Source organism: Mycteria americana, chromosome 10 (genome assembly GCF_035582795.1).
Source record: "Mycteria americana isolate JAX WOST 10 ecotype Jacksonville Zoo and Gardens chromosome 10, USCA_MyAme_1.0, whole genome shotgun sequence".
Classification (NCBI taxonomy): domain Eukaryota; kingdom Metazoa; phylum Chordata; class Aves; order Ciconiiformes; family Ciconiidae; genus Mycteria; species Mycteria americana.
In genome coordinates, this window is record NC_134374.1 from 16,819,183 (window position 1) to 16,842,866 (window position 23,684).

Genomic DNA, 23,684 nt, shown 5'->3' on the forward strand with positions numbered 1-23,684 from the left:
AATGCTGTTCGTGCTCTTTCCAAGGTGCAGACCTTTGGGAAAGGGAAGAAACAACTCTCTATAACCAGAAAGATTATCCCTTTTTTAATAGAACATGTGCCAGAGCAGCATGTGAGGTCCCTGCAGTTCACAGCACAAGGGTAACCAGGAGCAAAAGCAAACCTTACAGTGTGCTCTGTTGTTGATCTAGCACATTTCTTTGGGCAACCAACCAAGAATGTGGTTGTTTTCAGCAGCATTCAGGGATCTCAGCAAGTCTCCCCAGTCGCTGAGACAGTGAAGGCACAGAGGGAGCCAGCCTGGCAACTTGGTGGAGCGATGAGGGCTGCCTGGGAGACGGGAGACAGAGGGGAAGGTGGGCTGGGGGTGCCTGCAGGGCTGGGGGTGCAGAAGGAGGAACCCAAAACTCTGGTGTGAACAACTGATTTTTATTGTCCAGCTTCTAAAACAAAGGACAGCGATGCACAGGGTGAGCAGTATCCATAAGCCCAGTTCTTTTTACATTTTAACCTATTTTCTGTCTTTGCCCCAGCTTCTTTATTTCTGAAATCCATTGTAGCAGGTCGCAGTAGTTTCTCAACTGTGGATTTACTGGACTGTCTCTCTCCTTACAGTCACATCCTACAGAGTCTTACAGGGTTCTTAAAGAAAAGTAACAAGATCCTCCCCTAAAATCTTACAGAGGTGCCATCGTTCTCCAGTTTTCTGAGTAGATTTCAGGTAGGTTTAGGGTAGTAATAAGTTTTTGTAATAAAAGTACTTCCAAGAAGTATCTTTATACCTTTTCCCTTTAAGGGAGCAATGGATAAATTGGGAATCCCCCTCCTGCTGGTGAGCAGTCCCATCTCCTGCTCCTTTATAGCTGGAAACAGCCCTGGTAAAAATAACACTGCACTCATGTAGCAAACAGGAAAGTTTCGAAGCACCATGGTTACAGCAGACTTCCTAATGCCAAGGGTGAGCACCAGCTGCCTGTTTCTTTCCTACCCCCTCCTGAGATCTTTTTCATCTTGCTGCTTAACTGAGGCCTGATTTGGGGGAGCAAAGGACCCCCAACATGCCTCGCTCTCCCAGATTGAAACAGGGCACTGAGGTGCTGGGACTGTGGAGCTGCTGCCAGAAAATGACAGCTAATGGACCTAAGAAAAGCAGAGCTGTACGATACCATTCATTAACCCACTTCCCAGAGCATGCTGTTGGATGCTGCTAAATGATTTACCAGCACCAATGGGGTATTTCTTGGGGAAGGATAGTGCTGTGAACTGGCTGGGGAGAAGACAGAGCTGTTTGCTTCCCCTGTGCCTCCAAGCATCGCAAGGAGCACCCCACACGTGCAGCTCTGTCCTCGAGGGCCAGGCGCTCCCTGCAGCGCTGGAGGGAGCAGAGGCGGGATGGAGGAGACAGGCTCCATGCTGGGGCATTGGCTGTGTCCATGGGGCGACAGCTCCTGGAGCAGCCTCCTCTGGCCATCCTGCTCCTCTCCAAATGGGCTTCAAACACCCTTTCCATCAGTGTGCTTCCCTGCAGCTGTGACAAACAGATGTTTAACCTCTTCCGTGAGGTGTCTCTTGTCATTTTCTCCCTCCCTCTGATGAAGACTCCAGTGGCTGAGCTCCAAGCATGGACAGCAGCCACCTGGTTGGGGAGGACGCAAGGTCTTTGCAGGGCTTTAGGAGAGCCCTGGCCCCTCTGCCTGGAGCAGGACCCCACGTGTGGTGGCAGAGACACTCCAGCGTCCAAGCATGGTGCAGGGGATGGGTACTTCTTCTGAACCCTGTTGTCCGTGAACACATCCTCTATAGCTAAGAGCACTCACACAACACAAGCCCATCAATGTTTCACAAGCAGTAAGCAGCCCTGCAAGCAAGAGTGGCACTTTTCTGTGCCCCTGGGTCAGTGCTGGCCAGCTCTGCTTGCTCCAGCCAGTCAGGCACCTAGGTGAAATACCTGGAGGCCCCCCTGGAAGTCCTCTCTTCAGCAGTGCTGGTGGCAAAGGACACCTCCTCATCCTCTTCATCCAGCTGGAGGCTGCCAGAGGACAGCCGCACTCGGGCCATGGGTGACCGCAGCACCCGGCCGTACAGGGAGCAGTAGTCGGTGGCCAGGAGGTCGGAGTCAGAGTCACTGGACTCGGTGCTGCTGCCCACGTAGCGCTCGGTGGAGCGCCGCAGCCCCGGCACTAGCCCTTGCTGGGCCGGCACATGCCGAAAAACGCCCACTTTCCGGCTGCTCAGCACGGGGCATGGCCCCAGGGGCCTGAATTCAGAGCTGTAGGGGAAGCGAATAGTTTTCATGTCTGATTGGCTCCAAGACCGCTTGGGAGGCTGCTCCTGAAGGCCATAATCGAAGGAGCGAGCCAGCAACCTGCTCTCCCCTGCCGGGGCCAGGCTTGCATCCGCTGCCGTGCAGGCAGCCTCGTGATGAAACTCCCCAGCCTGAGTCCCGCTCGGGCTCCGCCTGGGGGGTTTTGCTGCCATGGGGCTGCATCCACCGACTGGTCCTGCTGTGTCCTCGCCAGGCGCTGGTGCATGGCATGGGGGCTGTGGGGGCCTGTCCAGGTAGAAGAGGACCTGCGGGGCCGGGGCGGCCATGGGCAGGGGGCACGGCACATCCATGTACACCAGCGGCCGGGTGCTCACCTCCCGCATGTTGCCCACCGAGGTGCTTTTACTATTCCCGGCAAACTGGTGGTGGGGACGAAAGGACGTCAAGGGGTTCCTGGCGCCGAAGAGGTCAGCAGGCTCCCACGCCCGCTCCAGCTCCAGCTCAGCGTACAGCAGGGGGAAGGCAGATGAGCTTTTGGAGTGGGGCAAGAAGGCGGGGGTCGCTTCGGGCTTGGAGCGCTCCAGCTCAGCGGCAAACGTCACCTCCACGGCGGAGCTCCGGCGACGGCTGTCCAGCATGGGCTCGGAGGCGTGCACCCCGTTGGCGTGGTAGGAGCCCCGGCCGCCGTAGGCCAGGCGCAGCTCCTCCACCTGAGCAGGGGCAGAGGGTGGGTGGGTGCCCAGACCCCCAGCTGGGCAGGTGGGCAGAGTGGGGCTGTCGGTGAGCCCCAGAGCTGAGGGTCTGCCTTGGCCTCCAGCTGAGCTCCAACAGCTGGGGCTGCAATGCCAAGACCCCCTGGGCACGGCACTACCTACCAGTGACGCCACAGGGACATACCTGCTTGGAGACGTCCGTCAGGAGGTCCGGAGAGGAGCGGCACTGCCTCTCATTGTAGTGGGACGTGTAGTGCTTCCTGCAAGGCCAAGAGCATGGGTGGGTGCATGGCCAGGAGGGTCCCGTCGCCCTCCCCCCCCCCAGGCACTGCACCCCTCCATGCCCCCCAGTACCTCTCAAAGGGCAGGCTCTTCATCTTCGCCTTCCTCCCGTGCTCCAGCAGCTGCCTCTGCGTCCTCCCACTGCAGCAAAGGGGGGAAGGCGTGAGCAGCACCATCAGCCCTGGCCCTGGGCATCCCCGCATCCCGGGGAGGCGAGGGGATGCAGCAGGACTGAGGCAGCAGTCTCTCCAAGAAAAGCAGCTGTCGGGCATCATCCCCTCGCATCCAGCCAGGGCCAGCATAACGGGGAGGCTCCGAGCCGTCCCCACGCCCTTCCTGACCCCAGCGGTTTCGTTTTACCCTGGGACTTTACCTGTAGCGGAAACTGGAGCCCTTGCTGCACAGAAGGGCTTTGGGCTTTGACTTGGGCTCTTCAGACAGCCTGAAGAAGGCATGGTACTCCACACACGTCTTCCAGAAAGCCTTGCAGGCATCCCGGCTCGCCATGGTGAACTCCAGTGTGTCCTTGCACAGTGCCTGCGTGGCCGGAGACAAGCGAGCTGGCATCAGGGGCACAGGGCCAGGCTCTGCCGTTTGCCCTCCTGACCCCCCCCAAAGGACCTGGGCTGCTGGCAGCTCCGGGCAGCGCAGTGTCACCCCGCTGGGGACACGGGGGTGGCACATGCCGTGCTCAGGGGTGATGGAGGGGAGGAGAATCACCCATGAGCAGCAGAAACAGATTTTATTCAAAATCAGGGACTTTGCGTGCCTGACCCTTGGTCCACAGCTGCCTGCTCCTGAGCCTGGCAGCTGCCTGCAGCACAGTACTTACAGAGATGTTTGCATGGAGCTTGATGAGAAAATGCTTCCTCTTGAAACTCAGTTTGCGAATTTTGGACCAGTTGAACGTGTTGATCTTTGTATTGCCCTGCAAGGACAGACAGAGCAGTTAAAGCAGGACAGGGCAAGTCAGAATTGCAAAAGTATGATGGGCCAAGTCCTGAGCTTGCAGGACACTGCACGAGACCCTGACGCAGCTCTCGCTGCTGCTGGGATCTGAGGAAGGGGTGACAGCATTTGGTGGTTGACCCTCCTCTCCATCAGTTGGTCCCATGAATGGGAATTGAGACTCAGGGCTTAACTGCCCACTGAAGCTGCTTGTGAAACTCCAGGATCCCAAGACAAACCTCACAGAGGTGAAGGCAGAGCATCCCACCCAGCTCACGAGTCAGGTAAGTTAATGCAATATCAGCCCCCCCCCCCCAAATAAATAAGACCCTCCTCTCCTTTGCTGGGAAGCGTAGCAGAGCTCAGCTCACTCCTATGCCTTTAGACCCAGCTTAGTCTGCACGTGTACCTTACCTCTCATTATCGTTATGCATCAATTTAGATGCAGCCACGCAGCACTGGTGTCGCAGCAGGACCAGGTAGAATTCTGTTACTCCATGCTGTAGCACCAAGACCCTCTCAGCTTTCTGGGAGAGCCCAGATTTTAATGGGGTCACAGATGGTCTAATCATGCGTGAGGGGTGTTTATGGTTCTGAATAAATAACTGGGTCTGGCAGTGCTAATTATGAAGAGCAGACCCACAGCTAGGATTTTTTTTTTTCCCCTGCTCTGGCAAGATGTTCCCAGGTTGAAATTAGCCGGTGTGGGATGCAAGCGCTGCTTCACGCGAGCTGCGAGGAAGGCTGTATTTATTCTGCAGCTACGCCGTGATTACAGCGTTATGTAATTGCACAGACGTGAGGTGGCTATTTTCGCTGGAAGATTATACGGTGAACACATGACGCAGCCGTGTAACCTGTGGTGCTTACATGGCCGCGCTTGCTGTGACAAGGGCCAACAGAGCCGGGGCAGGCACGGTGGCGAGCAGCCGGCACTGGTGGGAACGGTGGGGGCCAGAGATCACCTCCATGCCCAATGTCTGCCAGGGCATGCTCCCTCTTGCAGGATTTGGGAGGGTTTGGAGCATGCAATGGGGAGAAGGGTCCCCCCCGACCGGAGGTGATGTCCTTGGGGAAAGGCCACCCCACCCGGGTGCTGGCAGCTCGCCCCGAGCCCCGGGCTCACCCGCAGGACCAGGACCCCCATGTGCGTCACAGCCAGGTTGATCTGCGTCCCCTCGCCATCGCTGGCGGGGTGCGGGCGAATCCCGTACATCTCCAGCTTCCTGGCCACATCCAGCAGCTGAACGTCCGACTCGGCCGGCGTCTTCCCGCTGGAGACACAAACAGGCCGGGGAGCAACAAGAGTGAGAAGGCAGCCACTGAAACGGGCTGAAAAAATGCCATTTTGGCTGTGCGCGTACTGGCATCGCAGCCACCCCACTGCCGGCCCTGCCTGCTGATGGGAACGGCCCTGTCGGCAGGCACCCGCTGGGTGCTTTGGGTGGGCAGCCGTGGTGTGGAGCAGCCCTTACCCGTGTCTGCGGTGGTAGTGCATGATCTTGTTGTCCAGGTACTCCTGGTTGGGCAGGTACCTGTGGGTCGCCAGGTGCTGCTGGTCCGTCTCCTCGTGGAAGTCGCCCAGCTCGGCTGCGGGGGACACGGGGAGAATGGGGTTAGGCTGCGAGGGGTCACCGCAGGGGGAAGTCCTGGCTACAGAGCAAAAGCAAAGCCCCGATGGGAAGGGGCACCGTCCCTGCGGGCACTCGCCTGCCCTTACACTGCAGCAGGTGGGAGACAAGCAGCGCTGCACTCTTGTCGCTGCAGGGCAGCCGCCCCAGTGCCAGGTCCTTCTTGATCTGGAGGGTGAAGAGGTACCTGTGGAGGGGGACAGGAGCATGCCCTGAGGCGGGGCCGGGCTCAGCCGAGCGCCTGGCGCTGGGCTGAGCCCCGGGGGCTCTGCTGCGGGGGGGCCGTCTGCCCCTGCGCTCGCCCATGTTTCAGCCCAAGGGCTGCAGGTCTGCGGGGTCACGGGAGCAGCACGCAGCCCCGCAGAAGGCTGCAGCTGGGCACCACCGTGACCAGTATGCCCCTGCCGTTGCAATGCCCATTAGCGGGTTTCAGAGTTAACGCTCCTTTATGCTTTGGAGGGCATTTGCATCTCTCGGGGCTAATGTTCTGCAGAAGCACTGTCTTAGTTTTATTCTTAATTCCTGTTTGCAATGCTTTCTCTAAAGCATAAGAGCTAACAATGTCATTTTTAAAAATAAAATTAAAGTTCTTCTTTCAGAACACGGCTTGAGGCAGGAGCTAGACTGAGCAAAGTCAGACTCGGTGCCCAACTGCTAAAGCGTTTGGCAGTAAACAAATTGCACCCTCTTAAGACGGCTGATCCTTCAAGTGGATTTTGTTCAAAACAGAGGCTCAAGAAAAGATACTCTCTTGGGTTTTTGTTTTGTAAAGTACAGAACTCTTTCAATACTTAGGATAACCACTGCTCACAGACAGGTTTGGGTGGATGAAGATAAGGAATTAAACACATGCTTCGCAATTGCAAAAATATAGGACTGTGCGGTAAGAAAGCAATAGAACAAGTACTGTACCTGGTCAGCTCTTCTCTCAGATGGCCGGGGTCCACTGGGAAAAATTTCACCATAAATTTGAAAAGAACCTCCTTAGGATCTTAAAACACAACATCTTCATAAGTTTTCTTTTACGTGTCTATTGAGAACATTTACAACTGTCTTCACACATGCTGTCTCCTTACAGAGTAAATTACTCTGGGCCCTTACAAATCAGGGCTGGAGCCCTGAGCATCGGGGACTCCAGCCTGCCCCCCACGGCCAGCCTGCCCAGACCCCCAGCATTACCAATGGAAGCGAACAGGGAGTTGGGCGCCCAAATAATGCTAAAGAGAAAATGCCCCTGCAACTCTTTAAATTGCAAAGAACCCTGCCAGGAGAGGGGTTTCCGTGGAGTGGTGCCATGGGTGCTTATCTGGAGTGTGGCCATCAGTGGGGCTGCACATTAAATCCAGCTCTCCAACTGCTTGGGATGCAACAGCTCCATAGGATGATGTTTGGGCAAAGCTTTTTTGTGGGATGAGTGAGAGCAAGCAGCCAAGCCCAAGGCAAAGAGCATGGAGGCAGGGAAGCAATTTTGTAGGCACCGACTGTCCCAGAACACGGTGGGACAGCTCAGGGGCTCCTGGAGGGACAGGGTCCTGCAAGAGCAGGCCCGAAGGGACACTGAAAAAGAAATTGGTGCTTGAAGTAATGCCACTTCTGGTGCACCCAGAAAGGGGAGGCTCTTTATCAGTCTTTCCTCTTACAGGGAAACTCATGCAAACGCCGTACAGCAGCCCTGTGGCAAATACTGGGGTCGTGGCTTCATGCTCTTGACCACCTCCATATCACATCACATATTTGGGGAAAAAATAATTTGGTTCATTGTGGGGGTGGAAGCAGGCATAGGCCGAAAGGGGCACTGTGTTAACATTGGTTGTGGCTATGGCAGGGGATGCCGAGCCTGAATTCAGGTCAGGCTCCGCAGCATCTCTGTGCAGCGGCACGGGGGGGCTGGGGGCTGGGGAGGAGAGCAGAGCCTGCGAGGCACGCGGCTAACCCTGCTTTACGCAGGGCTCGTGCCACGCAGTCATCGGGGCTGCTAAGAGCTGCAAAGGGGAAAGGAGGGCATGCAAGGAGCGATGCCTGCCGCTCTGCCAGCACAGCAACGCGCACACGCACGCACGCAGCCGCCCCTGCCCCTCCGCCAAGCTGTCAGGTTATTAACAGCTCAAGCCTAAAATACCAGATTGCGAAGGCAGCGGTATTTCTACAGGACTTTATACAGACTGTGGTGTCTTTGCTAACAATCCTGCCCAGCCTCACGCTTATAAAATGAGCTCAGGTAAATGCTGGAAACAAGCCCTGTCCCCAAGCAATAACACTGCATGAATGTGTCTGCGCTAGTCTGCTACTGGCAGTGATTTAGAAGAATTTTATTCTTGAAATACTTACTTTTGACTTGCTTTGTTATGGGTTTTAGTGGTTCCAACCAGACCTGGAATAAGGCAATGAAGAACTGGGTGAATAAACAGCACAAGAGACAGGGAACAAAAGCGGCAGCATCATGCTAGAATGCAATACAAAAATGTTGGCCAGCTCGGCTGCTGCGGCAAGCTGTCCCGCTGGGCAGCCCCGCGTGGATGGCTATGGATAAACCCCATGGGCCGTGGCTATCACCAGGGCTTTGCCAAACAGCTTGTGGCTTCCCCCGTAACTCCCATTTTCAAGGTGTTTTTGGCATCGTGGCAAAACTTTCCATTGAAATTTTCCATCTGGTATTTCAGGGAGGTGCCAGCAAGCCCCCAGCCATGCGGGCGGTTGCTGTGAGGATGTGGCACGGTGCAGCACCAGGGCCCCGTGCCACGAGCTGCACTCACGTGGTTCCCAGCCTGGCTGCGAAACTCCAGCCCAAAGTACTCCTTCTCCACAAGGTTGAGGTGGCTGCAGGTGAGGTTGAACAGCCCTTTTCCGCAGGATTTTTGCTAGCAAACAAACACACCACAGGAGCAGCAGGTTAGGCAATGATGACAGCAATGGTGATGGGATTTTGGTGAGATGGGGGAGAAGTTTTAGCTCCCTGCCTTCACCTCGAGAGGACCGGTGAGATTTTTCCTGATCGTGCTGCAGCAAAACCTTACTCGATAAATGCTGTTGGCTTCAGTGTGTGGGACAGGACAACTGCATGCTGCATGCCCCTTACCTCTGCTCTTGGAAATCAGATTCCTTCTCATCACTTTATTAAGGAATGTAAAACAGAAAGGGAAGGAAGAGGAAAGAAATCTTGCTTTCAGCTCACCTTTTGCAACCGTCACTGTCCAGGCAGCTCTGGCAAACCAGTGAGCGATCCCTGGGATGAGCATCCACCTGAACCAGGGACGGCCTTGGCAAACGTGCTCGACTAAGAGCAAATGGGAGCACGCCTCAAACCTGCGTAGCAAGCCTGGGTGCCCCGACAGCCAGCGACCGGATTGCTGGGGATGAGCTGCTATTATGGTTAATGGTAATTAACAGCAACAGGACCCTGCGGAGATCCTGCGCCTTGGGCCCTGGGTCATCCGTGCACTTTAGCAATATTAATTAAGTGGCACTACATGCTGATAAGGGAGGCCAGGCTGTAGTTATTCCCAGTAAACAGAAACACTTGGAGGGTGTTTTGCTCGACTTGTTGCTGTGCCGTGTGACACAGCTGGGGAACAACCCGGGAGGCCCATGACTTTGCAAAATGCTCCAGAAAGCACCAGACGTGAACCTGGCAGTGGCCCACCCCAGCAAAAGCCCTGCTACTCCTTTATCAACTTGTGAAAAAACAGACCAAAAATGAGTGTGGGTTAGTGCAAAAGCAAGCCGGAGCAGAGAGGCCGAGTTAGACAGCTGCTAAATTACGGCATTTCGGGTGATGGAGGTGAAGGCAGGCTGCAGCTCCCGGTGCCAGCGCCGGCTCCCGGGGGGATGGGAGGGACCCCGGCTGCCGGCGGTGATGCACACTAATAACCACCTTTCACGGCTTCTCCTGGGATGAAATTGCTGGCTCCGTGCTGAAAGGCTGCTGGAAAGTGATAGCGTAATAACAGCATTCGCTCTGCAGCACTCCCGCTTCTCCTCGAAATTACTAGATCACAAGGGTAATTAAAACAATTATAAATGTTTATTTCCAAGCTAGAATATTCTAGCATGAAAGGCCTTGGCCTTTGTCAGGCAGCCAGGAAAGACAAGCATTTCTTACCAGGTTATTACCCACCACACGTCTGTTGGGAGCGACCCGCTCTCCTCCAAGCCCAGCACTGCCCAGGGCAGTGGAGACGAGCAGCTCCATCCCCAGGAAAACCTGCTCTGACGCAGCGCTGTGATGCAGAGGATGGTTTAAAAGCAGAGGCTTTCCTCTTGCAGAATGGTGCTTCCAGGTGCCCCATCCTGGATTTGTGGGGTACCGAGGCCCCGACTGCACTGCTGCAAGCTCCAGGGTACGGTTGTGCTCGGGACAGCATCAGGCAAGAGCAGGGGGCTCTGCTGGAGGAGGGCAGTGTGAGGCAGGAGTGTGACACGTGGGGCCGAGCACCCCACGTCTGACCCTAAATGTGCCTTTGCAGGGCCAGGCACATTGCAGGGCCAGGTTAGCACCCACAGGCAGAAACCCCGGTGTAGAAGACGGTGGAAAGGAGAGGCTGCGCTCACCCCTCCTCTCCACGGTGGAAGTAGCTAGGACTGTAAGCCGGGTAAGAAAGCAAAAGGCACATCCAGAGGAAGACAGCAACGTGTGGCACACGGGGACACGCACACCCGTCCCCTAAAGGACACCCTGGCAGCACTTGCGCTCCATTGGCAAAGCCACATTTCTGCAGCGTGCCCCGTAGCACGGGCTGCTGCACCCGGGTCTGTGGTTTAGTGGGGAGGGGCAGCTCGGGGGATTTGGTGTGATCTTTCCCCACCACCCTGGGAGATGTCCCCTGGTCAGCATCTTCTGCGTGGCCACAGCTGGCATATGCAATGCCATGCACAAAGCCACCAGCCTTGACACCCTCTGTGCCCTCACTGGTCCAGCTCGCATGCAGCCAGCTCTGCACACCTCCTGTCAATGAATTCCTACCTTTACTCATCATAAGGGACACGAGACCATGGGAGACTGTCCTTCACTCAGCCTCAGCAATTAGTTCTTCTGGGCTTGTTTGGTTTGCATTTTTTTTCTTTTTTTTCCTTCCCAGTGAATCTTGCCCTGTAGCAAATTCCACTAGCAGAGATGCCCAGGCTTTGCCTGCCCAGGCTGCAAAGTGGTTCGCCCTTTCTGTGATGCTCTGGGAGGGCTCCCGAGGCTGCCCAGGCTCAGGGCTGCTTTGTTTAAACCCTTCCCAGAGAGAAGAGGATTGACTTTACAGGCAAGAGCACATGCCAGGTCACAGCTCTAGGTATCCGGGGGGGAGGAAGAAGGGACGCAGCTTTGCAATATCTCCTCTCAGTGCAGGAAACCCATTAAAGGCTGACCTGTGACTGTCCCTGCGCCCGGGCGCTGGGGCAGAGGATCCCGGTGCCCTCCCAGTGCAAGGCGCAGGGCTCGCTGGCATGGCTGGCAGCATCCCAGCAAGATCTCGTCTGCGCCATGGCTCAGCCCTGGGGTGCTCAGCAGGGTGGGCACAACAAGGGACATTTGGAGATGTGCCAGACCCCCTGCTTTCCCCCACCCTGGGGGCTCAGACCTGGCTTGTCGGTGCCATCCCAGGAACCACCTCCAGTGCCCAACCAAAGGAAATCCCGTGAGCTCAGCGGCGGTGGAGAGGGTGCCACGTCCCAGCTGTTGGCGAGGATGCGGATGGAGGCAGAAGCCTTCCCAGGCCAGCACCCAGCACCGGGAGAGGAACTCACTCCCGTGTAAAGCTGGACTCAAAATGAGACGTCGCTGCACGTGCCGGCAGCTGTGATACCCACGTGAGGCAGGTATAGACTCACATGCTGAGCACAAGGCAGAGGGGGAATCAGGCCTGCCGTGTTTTCTCTCTTTTGTCCTTTTCTCTCCCATTATACTGAAGTACCGCACATTCAAAAGAGCTTTCCGAAGTCAGGAGAGGTTTAGGAAGAGTTGCTTGAAATATCTGCTCAAAACTTAGCCCAAAGCAGTCCTTTTATAATGGAGAAGTCACTAATTCAACTACTCATTTATCGTACCCATACAGCATCAAATGCATGAAATGCCTAAAAGGGGTTTCCAATACTGTTCCATGCTAAAAAAGGAAATGACCAGGAGTTCCTCTAATGGAAGATATTTGCTGTAATAACATCTCATGCAGAGCTATAGTGCTGTAAGTGTTTTGGGCAAATAAGAAAGCAGAGATGGAAAAAAATGCAGCAACACTGTACCACCAGAATGTTTTAAATTGTCTCTTGCTATGCCCTGATCTAATCAATATGAAAATAAAAGGCATTTTAAAATGACTAGTCTCATTTTTGAGCTGATTCCAGGTCTAGGATACATTAATTAAACTAAATCAAACAACTTTCATACCGTGCCAAGGGACGGAATTGCTTTACAATCCTCTTTTGTGCAAAATGCTATTGCAAAGAAATGGAGCAGTGCGTCCGAGATGATTGAGCAGTTCTCAGGCTATGCTATAAAACCAGAAGACAGGACAGCCTAAGAAAAGTCATAGAACTTGAAAAAAACCAATTTTATACTAGACACTCTGGTCCCATAGGAGATGCAGGTAAAAGTGCTGGAACAGACCTACTTGAATTAGCTAATTCAATTACCTACTGTGATTATCAAATCCTAACCAACAGTAAATGCTCAATCACACTTGTAAAAAGGTGTGTTTCTAACACATAGTCAAGATCTATCTAGTTTCAGTTACCTATTTACATATATATATATAAATCTAACACCATAGATATTAATACTTAACTTTAAAAACCTATTTCAGAGCTAGCATTTATTAAATGTGAATTATTAATGACAGTCTGTTGTGGGACACTGTCATGCAGAAAATAAGACGCAGTGAGGTTTTTTTCCTCAGCTATTCACAAAACCACACAGTTTTCTTTTTCAACTGAATGCCCAGGAAGAGGCGCATGCAGATGTTTCTCACCAGGGGTGATCTGGTTAAATATGCTATTTTTATTCTGTTCCCAGATTTTTCTTTCTTGTTGAATGCTTATACTGGCAGCCAGACAAATGAGAGAAGAACTCAATACTTGTCAAGAACATCACTTCATATTACCTGATTTCCAAAAGATGACACCGGATAAATAAAAGCCATTCCTCCTTCTTTATAAATAATGCCAATAAAAGGGAAGAGCAGGAGTGTGTTGGTGCTGAAAGACCCTTAGCAATCAGCACTACAACCTTTTTGGGGGGGGGGGGGGGGTTGGTTTGCTTTTTTTTTGTTGTTGTTGTTGTTTTAAAGCTGAAAACCAGAAGCTATCAGAGACCATGCAATCCTCCAGAGCAGCAACAACTTCATTAACTAGCACAAAAAAACCAATAAGAATACAATACCCACTTACATCAACTACAAAGATCTTCTGGGAGTCATCCAGAAACTGGACTTTCAGGTGCAGCATCCTCGAGCATGTGGCTGAGCGTGCGGCGGGTGCGGGGGTCCTAGCGATGTGAGCGGTCTGCCAGGAAGGGAGCTCTGACTCCTCTTGCACACATAATTTCCCTCTCAGCTGGATGGAGAAGGCTGCAGCCACAGATGTGGAGCGGAGGCTGGAGCAAAGGAACTGAATGCCTAAAACCAAGTTAAAAAAAAAAAAAAAAGGATACCTCCCCCGGTTTAAATATCATCACTGCGTTAAAGGATATTTTCCCCCTGTGAATTATTAATAATAGGGGAAAGGCTGTGCAGCAGCTCTGCAAGAGTGGCACTAACGGGGCTGAGATAAACACTGAGCTTTTACAGCTGGTGGTGAGCAATGCGAGGGCAAAGTGAGCCCACGCTTCGTACCGTGGGGTCAGGGAAGAAGAGCTGAGCGGCCCTCCTGCCGAAGTCACCGAGCGTCGCCTTTTCTCTGGTCTGGTTAAGGTGTACTAAAAGAGCGGCTGGCCAGCAGCCGTGTGCTCGGCCAGTGCGGCGAGTCTCACGCTTGCTCCATGAGGTGGACAGGTAAGGTCCTATCTGCTGAGCAGATGTGTGCAGACCTGGCCAATGGGCTGATGTACTTCGCCGGAGACTGGGAAATGTTTCCAACTGAACATGAAACAAGGTGGGAGTCCTTCCCAGGGAGGCAGAGGAGGACCTGTTGCTAATTCCCGGCTCACACCCTGGTTTGGCAGCTTAGTGAAGTCTCACAAGCCTTTGAGGCAACTTGGTTCCCGTTTCACACCTGAAAAGCCCACATCCCCGCACACTAGCTCATCTTCCGTGTGCCAGAGCCAGCTGCCCACCCTCGAAACCCCCCTGGGGCTCAGCCCAGGCTGCTGGGTGCAGCCTCCCCGCAGCGTGGTGGGTGCCTCGGGCTTGCATTCGTGCTGTTTCTCTGCCCCAGCTACTGTGGGGCCGAGATGAACTGCCTGACCTCTCCGGCCACTCTCCCTGGCAGAGCCCCCCTCACTGAGCATTTGGACGAAGGCAGTGTTTGGGCAGGAGCCCCTGCTTGCAGAAATAAATGCACTGAGTAGTGCCAAAAGGCAGGCGCTGGACTGTCATAGGGGATCGTTATTGCTGCTGCTGCTGGAAAAAGCCACAACCATGCATGATCCTGTGGGACCCAGAGCGATGGAAACGCATCCCAGCAAACTGAAAAAGCCACATTAAGCGCTGCGGAGATTTTGCTTGTTGCTTCCTTCCCGGTTTCCAATGAAACATCCACTGTAAGTCACTCCAAGCCATTTGCTGTGGTCCCTTTTATGCTTCCCAAATATTCCTGGGGATGTCAGGACAGAGCCTGTCAGGGTACACACTTAGCTTGCCATCTGGACTGCAGAGAGGACAAACGTAGAGCTTTTTAGCTATAGAAAAGCTTATTAGTCTTCTACTGACCGGAACAAAAAAGAAGCATGAAAGTTAAAGCAAATCTCCTTTTCTGTGTGAATCTGCTCCCCAAAACAGCTGAGGTCATCTTCTGCCAGTGGCCGGGAGGGGCTGGCTGTACGAGCGTGCAGGCACTGCATCCGAGGACCAAATTTCCAGTGCTGCCCCTGGCCCGGGGTCTGAGCTTTTTGTGTCACAGGAGAAGGGCGGTGTCACCTACAAACCATCGGGGGGGGCTGAGTGCACTTTCTCTCTGCAGTTTTAAATATTCGTGCCATCAGATTTTGACGGGCATCGAGGAGAAGAGCAGCACTCCTGTGAGCACTCACACGTTGCAGGCACAGCTCTGCCACGGCCGCACTGGGAGCACTGCAGGAGCACTGGACCAGCAGGAAGGATGCACAGGGGTGCGATGGAGGAGACCCTAAACCCCAGAAGAAGCCAAACCTCCCTGCTACAGGCTTTCTGGGCATGCTGGGGGCACTGACCCTGGGCTCCATGAATGCTATTAGAAGCCAAGCACGGGCCAGCCGTTTTGTGGGTGGAAGAAAAGGGTTGTTTTCACTACCATGGTATGAAGGAAGGGGACTGTGTTGGGTTTATCAGGGCCTCTAGCCACCCTATAGAGGCATTCATGCAGATAGTGTGGAGCCAGCAGAGACAAACAAGGTAAATGAGGACTTTTTTTGGAGTAGGACAGTAAGGGACGGCCAGAAGAGATGTGGCCTGGGACGTGGGGATCATTGCTAAGAGCAGAGGAGATCCGCCACCTCAGCAGACAAGAGACCCATTTTACCCCCACCCATCTCTTTCCTTCTTCTGGAGGTGACTTTGGGGCTGGCCAGAGCAGGACGCATGGGGAGCACCAGCGGCCCAGGAGGAGCAATCCGGGCTCCTGGCCTGAGTCAGTGCTGACCTCCAGCCAGGCACGTACGTCCTCCTTATCCACAGGGGCAGGGAATAATGTGCAAACGGTGCGGGAAAGCGCAGAGAAGGTGAAGAGTGAGGGCATCTGTACCGACAGGCAGGGAGGGGACCCCGAGCAGCAGCACCGGCGCACAGCAGAGGCTGAGCAGCAGCATGTCGGAGTGAGTACTGCTTCAGGGCTGTTTGCCCAGACAGCTCGGCCCTTGATTTTTAATATTCTGGACCCCGCTACCACCATCCCGCATTGCACCAGCTCTCCCAGGGAGGACTTCAGACCACTGAGTGCATCCGACCCCATATTAGGCTGGATGGTATTGCCTTGAATCAGGGTCTTCTTCAGCCTCTCAAACACTCCGGTGTTTGCCAGGATGGACCGAGCAGAGCAAGAAACAAGAAGTCTCCCTCCTTCCAACCCCCGCTGCCACTTTTCTAAGGTGAATTTCCACGCCGGTCTTTAGGGTTTGCTCGTTTGTTCCCCTGTTGGCCCCGGAAGTGGGGACAGCCTGCAGGATGTCTGACGGAGAGCTGAGTCACTGCGGTTACGCTCCACGGAGCCTCCCGAAACGGTGAGCCACCGCAGTGGGCAAGGAGCGAGCTCAGCAGTCTTCCTCCAAAAGGGCTCATTTTGGGCCCTGGGGATGGGCAAGGAAATGCCCCAAACCTCCGCAGTCCCTCCCCAAGTCACTCCTGAGAGAGGAGCAGGCTCTGAGGGAGCAAACTCTGGCAGAGAAGATGGATAACATGCGTGAGCACCCGCGGCTGCGAGGGCAGGCTCCCGGCAGAGGCAGGGCAGAAGTGCCTGGCCACCAAGGGAGCGCGCACCGCTCCCCCTGCGTCACTGCGGCCACAGCTCCAGCGCGGCCGTACCGAGCGCTTTGTCACGCTTATCCTCAACTTAGTTTAGAGCTAGATAAAGTCACAGAATAGAGATCTGCCAGGGGATTTTAAACACCGTAGTCCAAAAGGCAAGAACCTGTACCCAGCTCATTGCTGAGAAGGAGAAGCACTCATCCTGTTTTTCACACTCCAAACATTTGCTATTGGCAGCTGCTGCAGACAGGGACTCACCTAGGTGGACTTGCAGACACTTACATTAGACCTCCTCTTCCTCAGCCGGAGCTGCTGGGAGAACATCCACATTCACTTCTCACCCAGCCATAGCCCTCCCAACGGCAGGGCCAGCGAGCAACGTGGCTGCTTGCCCGCTGTCACTGGGAGCAGGCTCAGACACCGCCAAAGCCCTTCTGAACAGCACTAGGCACACGAGAGGAATATCGTCAGCTGGTTAATAAATCCAAGGCACGGCACCAATACTGCAAAACAGGGAAATCTTTTTCCAGAATAGGGTACCTACAACGTTCCTGCTGCCACACCAAAAGGAATTGTTTCACTCTCAGCTGGGGTCCTGGCTTAGGTACTAGTTGCTTTAAATTTTTTTATAAAATATCCCCCAAAAAAGGTATTTTCAAAAAACAAGGCCTGAAAGAAGCGAGTTTGTTTGGCTTAAAAAGAGAAGAAAGAGGGAATAACAAAGGTCTCCTGATACCTGCGGGGCCATTCGGGAGGACAGATTGGTTGTGCTCCCAAGCTATGGGGAAAACAAAGAAATTGCTGGAAATTGCAGGAAAGATCTGAGTTAGGTCCTAGGAAAGACCCTTAAACTGTGAGGCAGGAGAAATACTGGAGCAGGATGGAAAAGCCAGGGATGACACAGACAGAAATCTGTTAGGGACAGTCCAGGCACGCTTGGTCCTGCCTTTAAACCTTTAACAATGACTATCATTTTTCACTGACTTCACAAGTCATATTGTATCTTGAGCATATCTCAACAGTTGACTAGCCAAGTCCTGCCCTTCTAAAAACTTCTGCCCCAGAACCGTTCTATTTACTGAATATAATAAACAATGATACATTTGCATTTCCATCAAATTTTGCTTGCCAAGCGTCAGCTAAATAGTCTGACATCACTGTGCTGAAACTTATTACTCATAAGTCATTGCTGGCAAAATGGCAATTATTGCATTTTTTATTTGTGTTTAGGTGGGTTTTGCCCATTAGCTTCCAACTGCAGGATCAGGCTTCTCTGACCACCACTTTGTTTTGGTACCAGAAGGTGACATTATGCAGCAGCATTTTCCTCACCAGTTTGCCCCAGTCCTACCCAAGAAAATCCTGCCATGGTGCCTCCTCATCTCACTAACATTCCCACCGAGAGCTGTACTTCTGGCAATGCAACATCACAAACATTATTTACTGAAAGCAGTTCCACAGTCACCCTGGTGTTCATCAGCATTGTCATCAGCACTTGTCTGCAAGACTGGATGAGACCAACAGGAGGGGAGCAGCTTCCGTGCATGAACACTGGCAGGAGAAGCGAAGGTGAACACCCCTGGTGTTAGACTGGAAATTAAGACAAGTTTAAAGAAGAACTGCACCCTCCGACAGTCTCCCACTGGCTGGTTCCAGTGCAGGTGATGACACGATTACACGCTAGCTACACACGCGATTTGCATCGGTGTTCAGCTGGTAAGGATTACAAGACAAACAGGGACAGGGGTTTTGGGAGCAGCTCGGTTGCTGTGCAGGCAGCTGTCCTGCAGGCAGGCATCCCAGCAAAACCAGTAGACCCGAGTTCAGTACAACCTGCAGGCACGTGTGTGGGAGCAGACCGTGACCCTGACGTGGTGAGAAGCATGGCGCTGTTTCAGCTGCTGGACCCAGTTGCAATAATAATAAAAAAAGAAATAGGTTTAGCTGAGTTTGAGCACTAAGCCAAGTTAAAAGTCAACCACCCTAATCCCCCTGCTTTTTTTTTTTTTTAGTAACAGTTTCTGATGCTCAAGGAAGCATATCAAATCTTATTCTTGTGATTATATTTTTATTTCAGTTTCAGCAGCTGAGGTAAATGGCTCTTTTTATGAGTAGGAAATCATAAATAACCTTGATTATGCATGAAAGACTCCAAATACGATTGCTATTCCAGACATCCAATAGACAAATTAACGTAAGTGCAAAACCTTCTTTGAAGTCCTATTAAGATATACTCACATCATGCTACCAAAGTCCTGAAATGTACATTTATTTCCGTTTCTCTTCTGTTTTCAACCGGTGCGGAACCGTGTTTGATTCCCAGGGACAGAGCACAGCCCCACTCTGAAGACCACTGCCAGGACCAACCAGCTCTTTGCTTCCAAGCTCCCTCTCGTGGTGGTTGAGCCCAACGACAAATGCAGGTGACAATTCAGTTCGCAGGGATGAGCAACTCGGCGCAGCAATAACACACTCTATCGTGCATCGACGTATATTGTTGACTTTTCTTCCTTTTTCAGATTTTATATGCTATAAGAACTATTACCAGGCACTGAATAAGGCAGTTTGCTGTAAGCAAATGCAAATGATAGCACAAGGTATACAAGAAACTGAATGATAGCCTGACTCTGGTATTATTCAGAAGACAACATTATCTCATTTTTAATATGCCAGTTGCGCTCTGTTGTTGGCACAGCTATATAAAAAGCACTCAGTGATGTTTAATTCAAACAGATCACTTTGAAGACACGAGAAAGCAATTTATACAGAAAAAGAAATCCTCCCTTCTGTATCCTGACTGTATCGAGTCAAAGGAGCGCTGATGCCTCCAAAGACTCGGGCATCTCTCAGCATTCGGTCATCCGCAGCTAGGGAGATGCATCTCACTACATCTGTGTAGCAGTACAAAGCACAGGACTTGCATATCCTGTCCTTAGTTTGTTTCAGGCATGAACTGTTCCTGGTCCACTTGCACACCCCCACGCCAACAAGATAGAAGTATTGTAAGCTTACCTGTAATCCAGCGGTCCTGCAAGGAGGTCTCTGGATGCCCAGGCTCTCTGTCCTCACGAGCGCTGTCAGGAAGTCAAGCCAGTCAACCCCCTCCCTAAGGCTCTCCATGAGTCACGTGCAGATCTTCCCTAGGTTATGCCCCAAGGGAAAAGACATAGACCCTATGTACCACACGACAGAAATCTGAATGGCAGGTGGGCAGCGTCTGCTCTTCTGCTCATGCAGCTCTGGCGACAGAGAGTTAGGACACTAGAAGCAGCAGCAACTCTTCAGAAGGGAATTAAAGGCCAAAATGGTGAAGACTTTTGCTGAGCATCATCACGAAGGGTCCTACTCCCAAAGGCTTCGTCTGAGGAAGCTACCAAATTGAGTCTGCAGTGCTGAGTGAAGAGACTGAATCCTATTGGAAAGGATTCTAAGGAAGGTTCTAAGGAACTATATTGCTTATTTTCATGACAGATGTGGTTTCCCTCTTGGCTCAAGACAACCAGCTCTGGTTGAGTAAGCCTTGATTATATCTAGGCAAAGAAATGCACGTGTTCTCCAGGCGCCTCCAGGCTGATAGATCAGACCCATCTCACCATATGGATCTTGATCCTAAGTTTTGTTAACATCTTTCCCTCCCAGGTAGTCTCTCTTCCCCAGCTCCCTTCTTTCCTTTTATTCTTCCTCAAAAGACCCTTATCACACTTCAGTCCTACCAAGGCCCGCCAAATTCCAGCCGAAAATATAGCTCGAAGCAGAGCTAAAGTTGTGTCAAAGCCATTCTTCAGAGCAGGCAGTGGAGGACAATAGAGCAGCATCCATCTGAAGCTGGGAGCTTGGTATTTTTGTAGTGATCAAAGGTAATCCCCCTCTCATGGTTCCTCTTCCAGGGCCTTCTGGCAGATGGTGGTAGCTACAAGACAGACATGTTTCAAAGAACAGGAAACATTTCCACATCATGACTGGCCCAAGGTTTCAGGGGTACATTCATAAAACCTTTCTAAATTATTAATTTTGGCCCTGAGACGAAACAATTTGGATGGCCTGAGATACTGTCCTGACAGCTAATAGAGAAACAGCTTAGACAGTTAAAAGGAAAGGAACACAGCTGGACTCCGAAGTCCTAACCACAGTCTGACACTGGACAGGCCCTGAAGCTAAAATCTTTCTTCTAACCTATTAAAAAATACATCTGCATTACTGAGATCAGACATAGGGCATTTGGGAAGTCTGTGCGAATTCCTGGAACACTGAATGGAAACCAATGCCAGGATCAGTAACGTGCTGCGGTCACAGAGACATGGGGCTGCAAGGGACTTCAGGAGATCAACGTACAGGACAACCCAATGTACAGAGGCAGGAACTATACATGCCACACGCGCTCCTTCCTCCAGCAGTGATTATCCAATGTCATCTTTGAAAATTCTCCACCACCTCCACATCACTGCAGCTTGCTCCTGCACTTCAGCCATGCTCTGTGAGAAGTTTTCTCTCTTTTCCAACATAAATCAGCTTTGCTGAAAATTCAGTTTATTTCTTCTTGTTTTCCCATAGCAGCCATGCTCTTGCTGATTACACGATCATTATTAATTTGCTTTTAAGAAAAAGGGTCTAAGGTCTATTAAAGTGGTAGGATGAATCCCAAGGTGATGATTAATCATCCTATCTGCCAGTTCCCAAAAGGACAAGTAGCCCTTAAGGAATGTCACAAACAGCAAATATATTTTCTCTTTTCTGGGCTGACCCCAGAAAATTTAAATCTAATGTCAAGGCAGATCTTCTAAGGACATAAAACTGGATGAACTAGCCAGCCTAGAGGCAGGAAAAAAAGAAAAAAAAATTAACTTGAAGAGCCAGAAATTTCCCAGAAAGCTGATTGTCTGTTTGGTTAACTGAGTTGCAGCCATTTATCAATTATACCTTTTAGTAGAAGCATAAGAAGTCTAAGTCTGAACCAGTTACACTACAGTATCACAAATGTATGAAAGATACTAACGCTTTTCATAAATCTGAGAAATTTTTTTTAGGTTCTAGCCCACTTATTTACAGGTAAGAAGTCAAATTTAAAAATTATTCTACAGTGCTGGTGCATCTCATTCCAGGTAAGTACAAGCACCTCCCCATCTTTACCACAGCCTTCCACATTACGCGCCCAGGAGGGAAGTGCTACGATTACCATTTTTCTTCCGAGGTGAGAACGACTGAGGTCACCCAGTAACCAGCAGCGTCTCAGAGTCTCAAATCCCACGCAAGCCTAATCACTGGAAATACGATTTGGAGGAAGTAAGTCACTGTTAGAAAGCTGTCACAGCCCACTCAGACAGAGCCAGCAGAACCCCAAGGAGCACAGACACATCACAAACCAAACATAAACAGCAAAGGCGGCCCATCAGTGAGTATTTTGCAGATTCCTGCAACATGAGAGACTCTTCCCCATCAATTACTGCAGTTATTGCGCCAGACTTTTTGGAGGGACTTGAAGAGAACCTCAGCTTTGAAAGAGAGCACCAGAGGCAAGTAAGTTGATTCCATACTAAATACACTGTTTCCATGGAGAACAACAAATTTTATCCCCTAATATCTTGTAATCGAACCGTATCATTGAGGGAGCCAAGCTATTGTAAGCTCGATGCTGCCCTCAGTAGAGCCAACAAACTACTGCAGGTGGGATTTGACCTTTGAATTGAACAACGCTGTTGCTGATTTACAGCTGAAAGTCCATCTTCTCTGCTCCTCGCAGCTGTATTGATCAGCCAGAGATAAAAGTGGCTACGCAAAAGCCACATTATTTCACTTTCACAGAGTGCAGAGCACAGGGCCACCTCATCTCTTGACAGAGCTCGCCCGCAGCTATGTTAGCTATACGTGCACTTCCTCCAGCTGCCGAGTAAGCGAGCGGTGACTCACCAAACGACCGAAGCACCTACCAGCAAACCAAGCTACCAGGACTGCTGACTTTTCAGCAGAGATAACTTAAACAGGTCAACGTATATTGGTTTAGAGTCCATATCTCATTTTAATTAAGACTAGACACTTCCACCTAGTTTCAAACTGTAATTACAGCCAAGCCTATTAGGGCAGATAACAGCGTACTGCTCGACACGAGGTGTGGCCGGCAGTTCACCCTCCACCCACGCAGGGTATCTCGTGTACTTCCTCCTAGGGCTGTCCCCACTGCAGGGTTCATGCAGTTGGTTCTTCATACCCAAGCGCAGCCAGCCCGGCGGCAAGGCCCAACTCTGCCCTCGTTAGCGATTCGTTTACGTGTCACCCGTGCTGTGCGGGAACGGGGTGGGGAAAGGTCCTCTAGCCTGTGCTGCAGCTAGCTCCTGCTCTCCAGACACGCTGGGGGGACATACCTGTCCTCTGACTACGCAGGGGAAGCGGGACAGTGCAGAGCTTTCTGCACGGCCTCTGCACTTTCATAGCAGGAGTTGCTAAACCAAAGAAAAAGCTGCCTATGAAACCCTATCTATACAGCCCCCGAAAACAGCTAGCCTGGGTTTAAAGCAACATGACGCTGTCACACCTATTTTACAAAGGATGCTACTCAACCATTTGTACAGCAGCAGCTGAGTTCACTCTCAGCACTAAGACTTTTGAAAGATAATGGCCTTAAACATAAATCTTGTGTGCTTCCTTAAAACCCCCAACCCAGCCTATGCTGTACTGTCACTTTGAAACAAACCAGTGGTGCAAAGTCACAGGGACTCCCTGGCTGTGCTTGCATTCACTTCCCAACCTCCGAGGGGGAACAGGAAGCAGCTTGCTTAGTTACACAGAGTGCCACAAGGAATCGGGAATGTTATTGCTCAACTACAACTTCTCTTAAACCACATGAGAAATCAGACCCAGACAGTGGTGATCAGCCCACTTGTTACATCTCAAAGCAGACCGGTCCTAATGCGTCAGCTACCACACTCACTGACACCAGCCAGAACAGGGTATGCTTCACCGCCAGCCACGTTAAGGGAAGCATACATTTTGACCAAGATCACTTAGAAGGGCAGTCTGCCCTTCTATGTCATTTTCCTCTGGAGATGGAAACTACTCCTCCGTCTCAGTGAAGGAAGCATGAGCAGGAAGAAGAAACAGCATGGAAGCCTACCTTCAAGATAAGGCTAACCCTGTTTTAGCTGGAGGAGGGGTGGTAAGTATGCTAGGCAGTTTTGCCTGTTGACGCATCACTAAGGACTGAAGGTACTAAGGTAGCGAGTTTTCCTAAAGTTTAAATCACATTTTACATTAACACTTGGCTTTAGTTACAGATGCAATAT

General features: G+C 51.8%; 1 protein-coding gene across 2 annotated transcripts; it reads right to left on the minus strand.

The window, feature by feature from the left end:
* Positions 1-421: 421 nt before the first annotated feature.
* Positions 422-21,219, minus strand: FRMD7 (FERM domain containing 7). Of its 2 annotated transcripts, none has more exons than XM_075513207.1 (13): positions 19,423-21,219; positions 13,205-13,431; positions 8,593-8,697; positions 8,168-8,210; positions 6,752-6,785; positions 5,929-6,026; positions 5,684-5,798; positions 5,335-5,482; positions 4,093-4,188; positions 3,634-3,797; positions 3,333-3,401; positions 3,163-3,238; positions 422-2,975 (listed from the first exon to the last, which is right to left on the minus strand). In XM_075513207.1, exons 2-13 carry the CDS (start codon positions 13,259-13,261, stop codon positions 1,935-1,937), a joined length of 2,046 nt encoding a protein of 681 aa, XP_075369322.1. In that variant the 5' UTR covers positions 13,262-13,431; positions 19,423-21,219; the 3' UTR covers positions 422-1,934. The 2 variants fall into 2 exon arrangements, with proteins under 2 accessions (XP_075369322.1, XP_075369321.1); XM_075513206.1 differs by having other exon boundaries at positions 6,752-6,830.
* Positions 21,220-23,684: the final 2,465 nt, after the last annotated feature.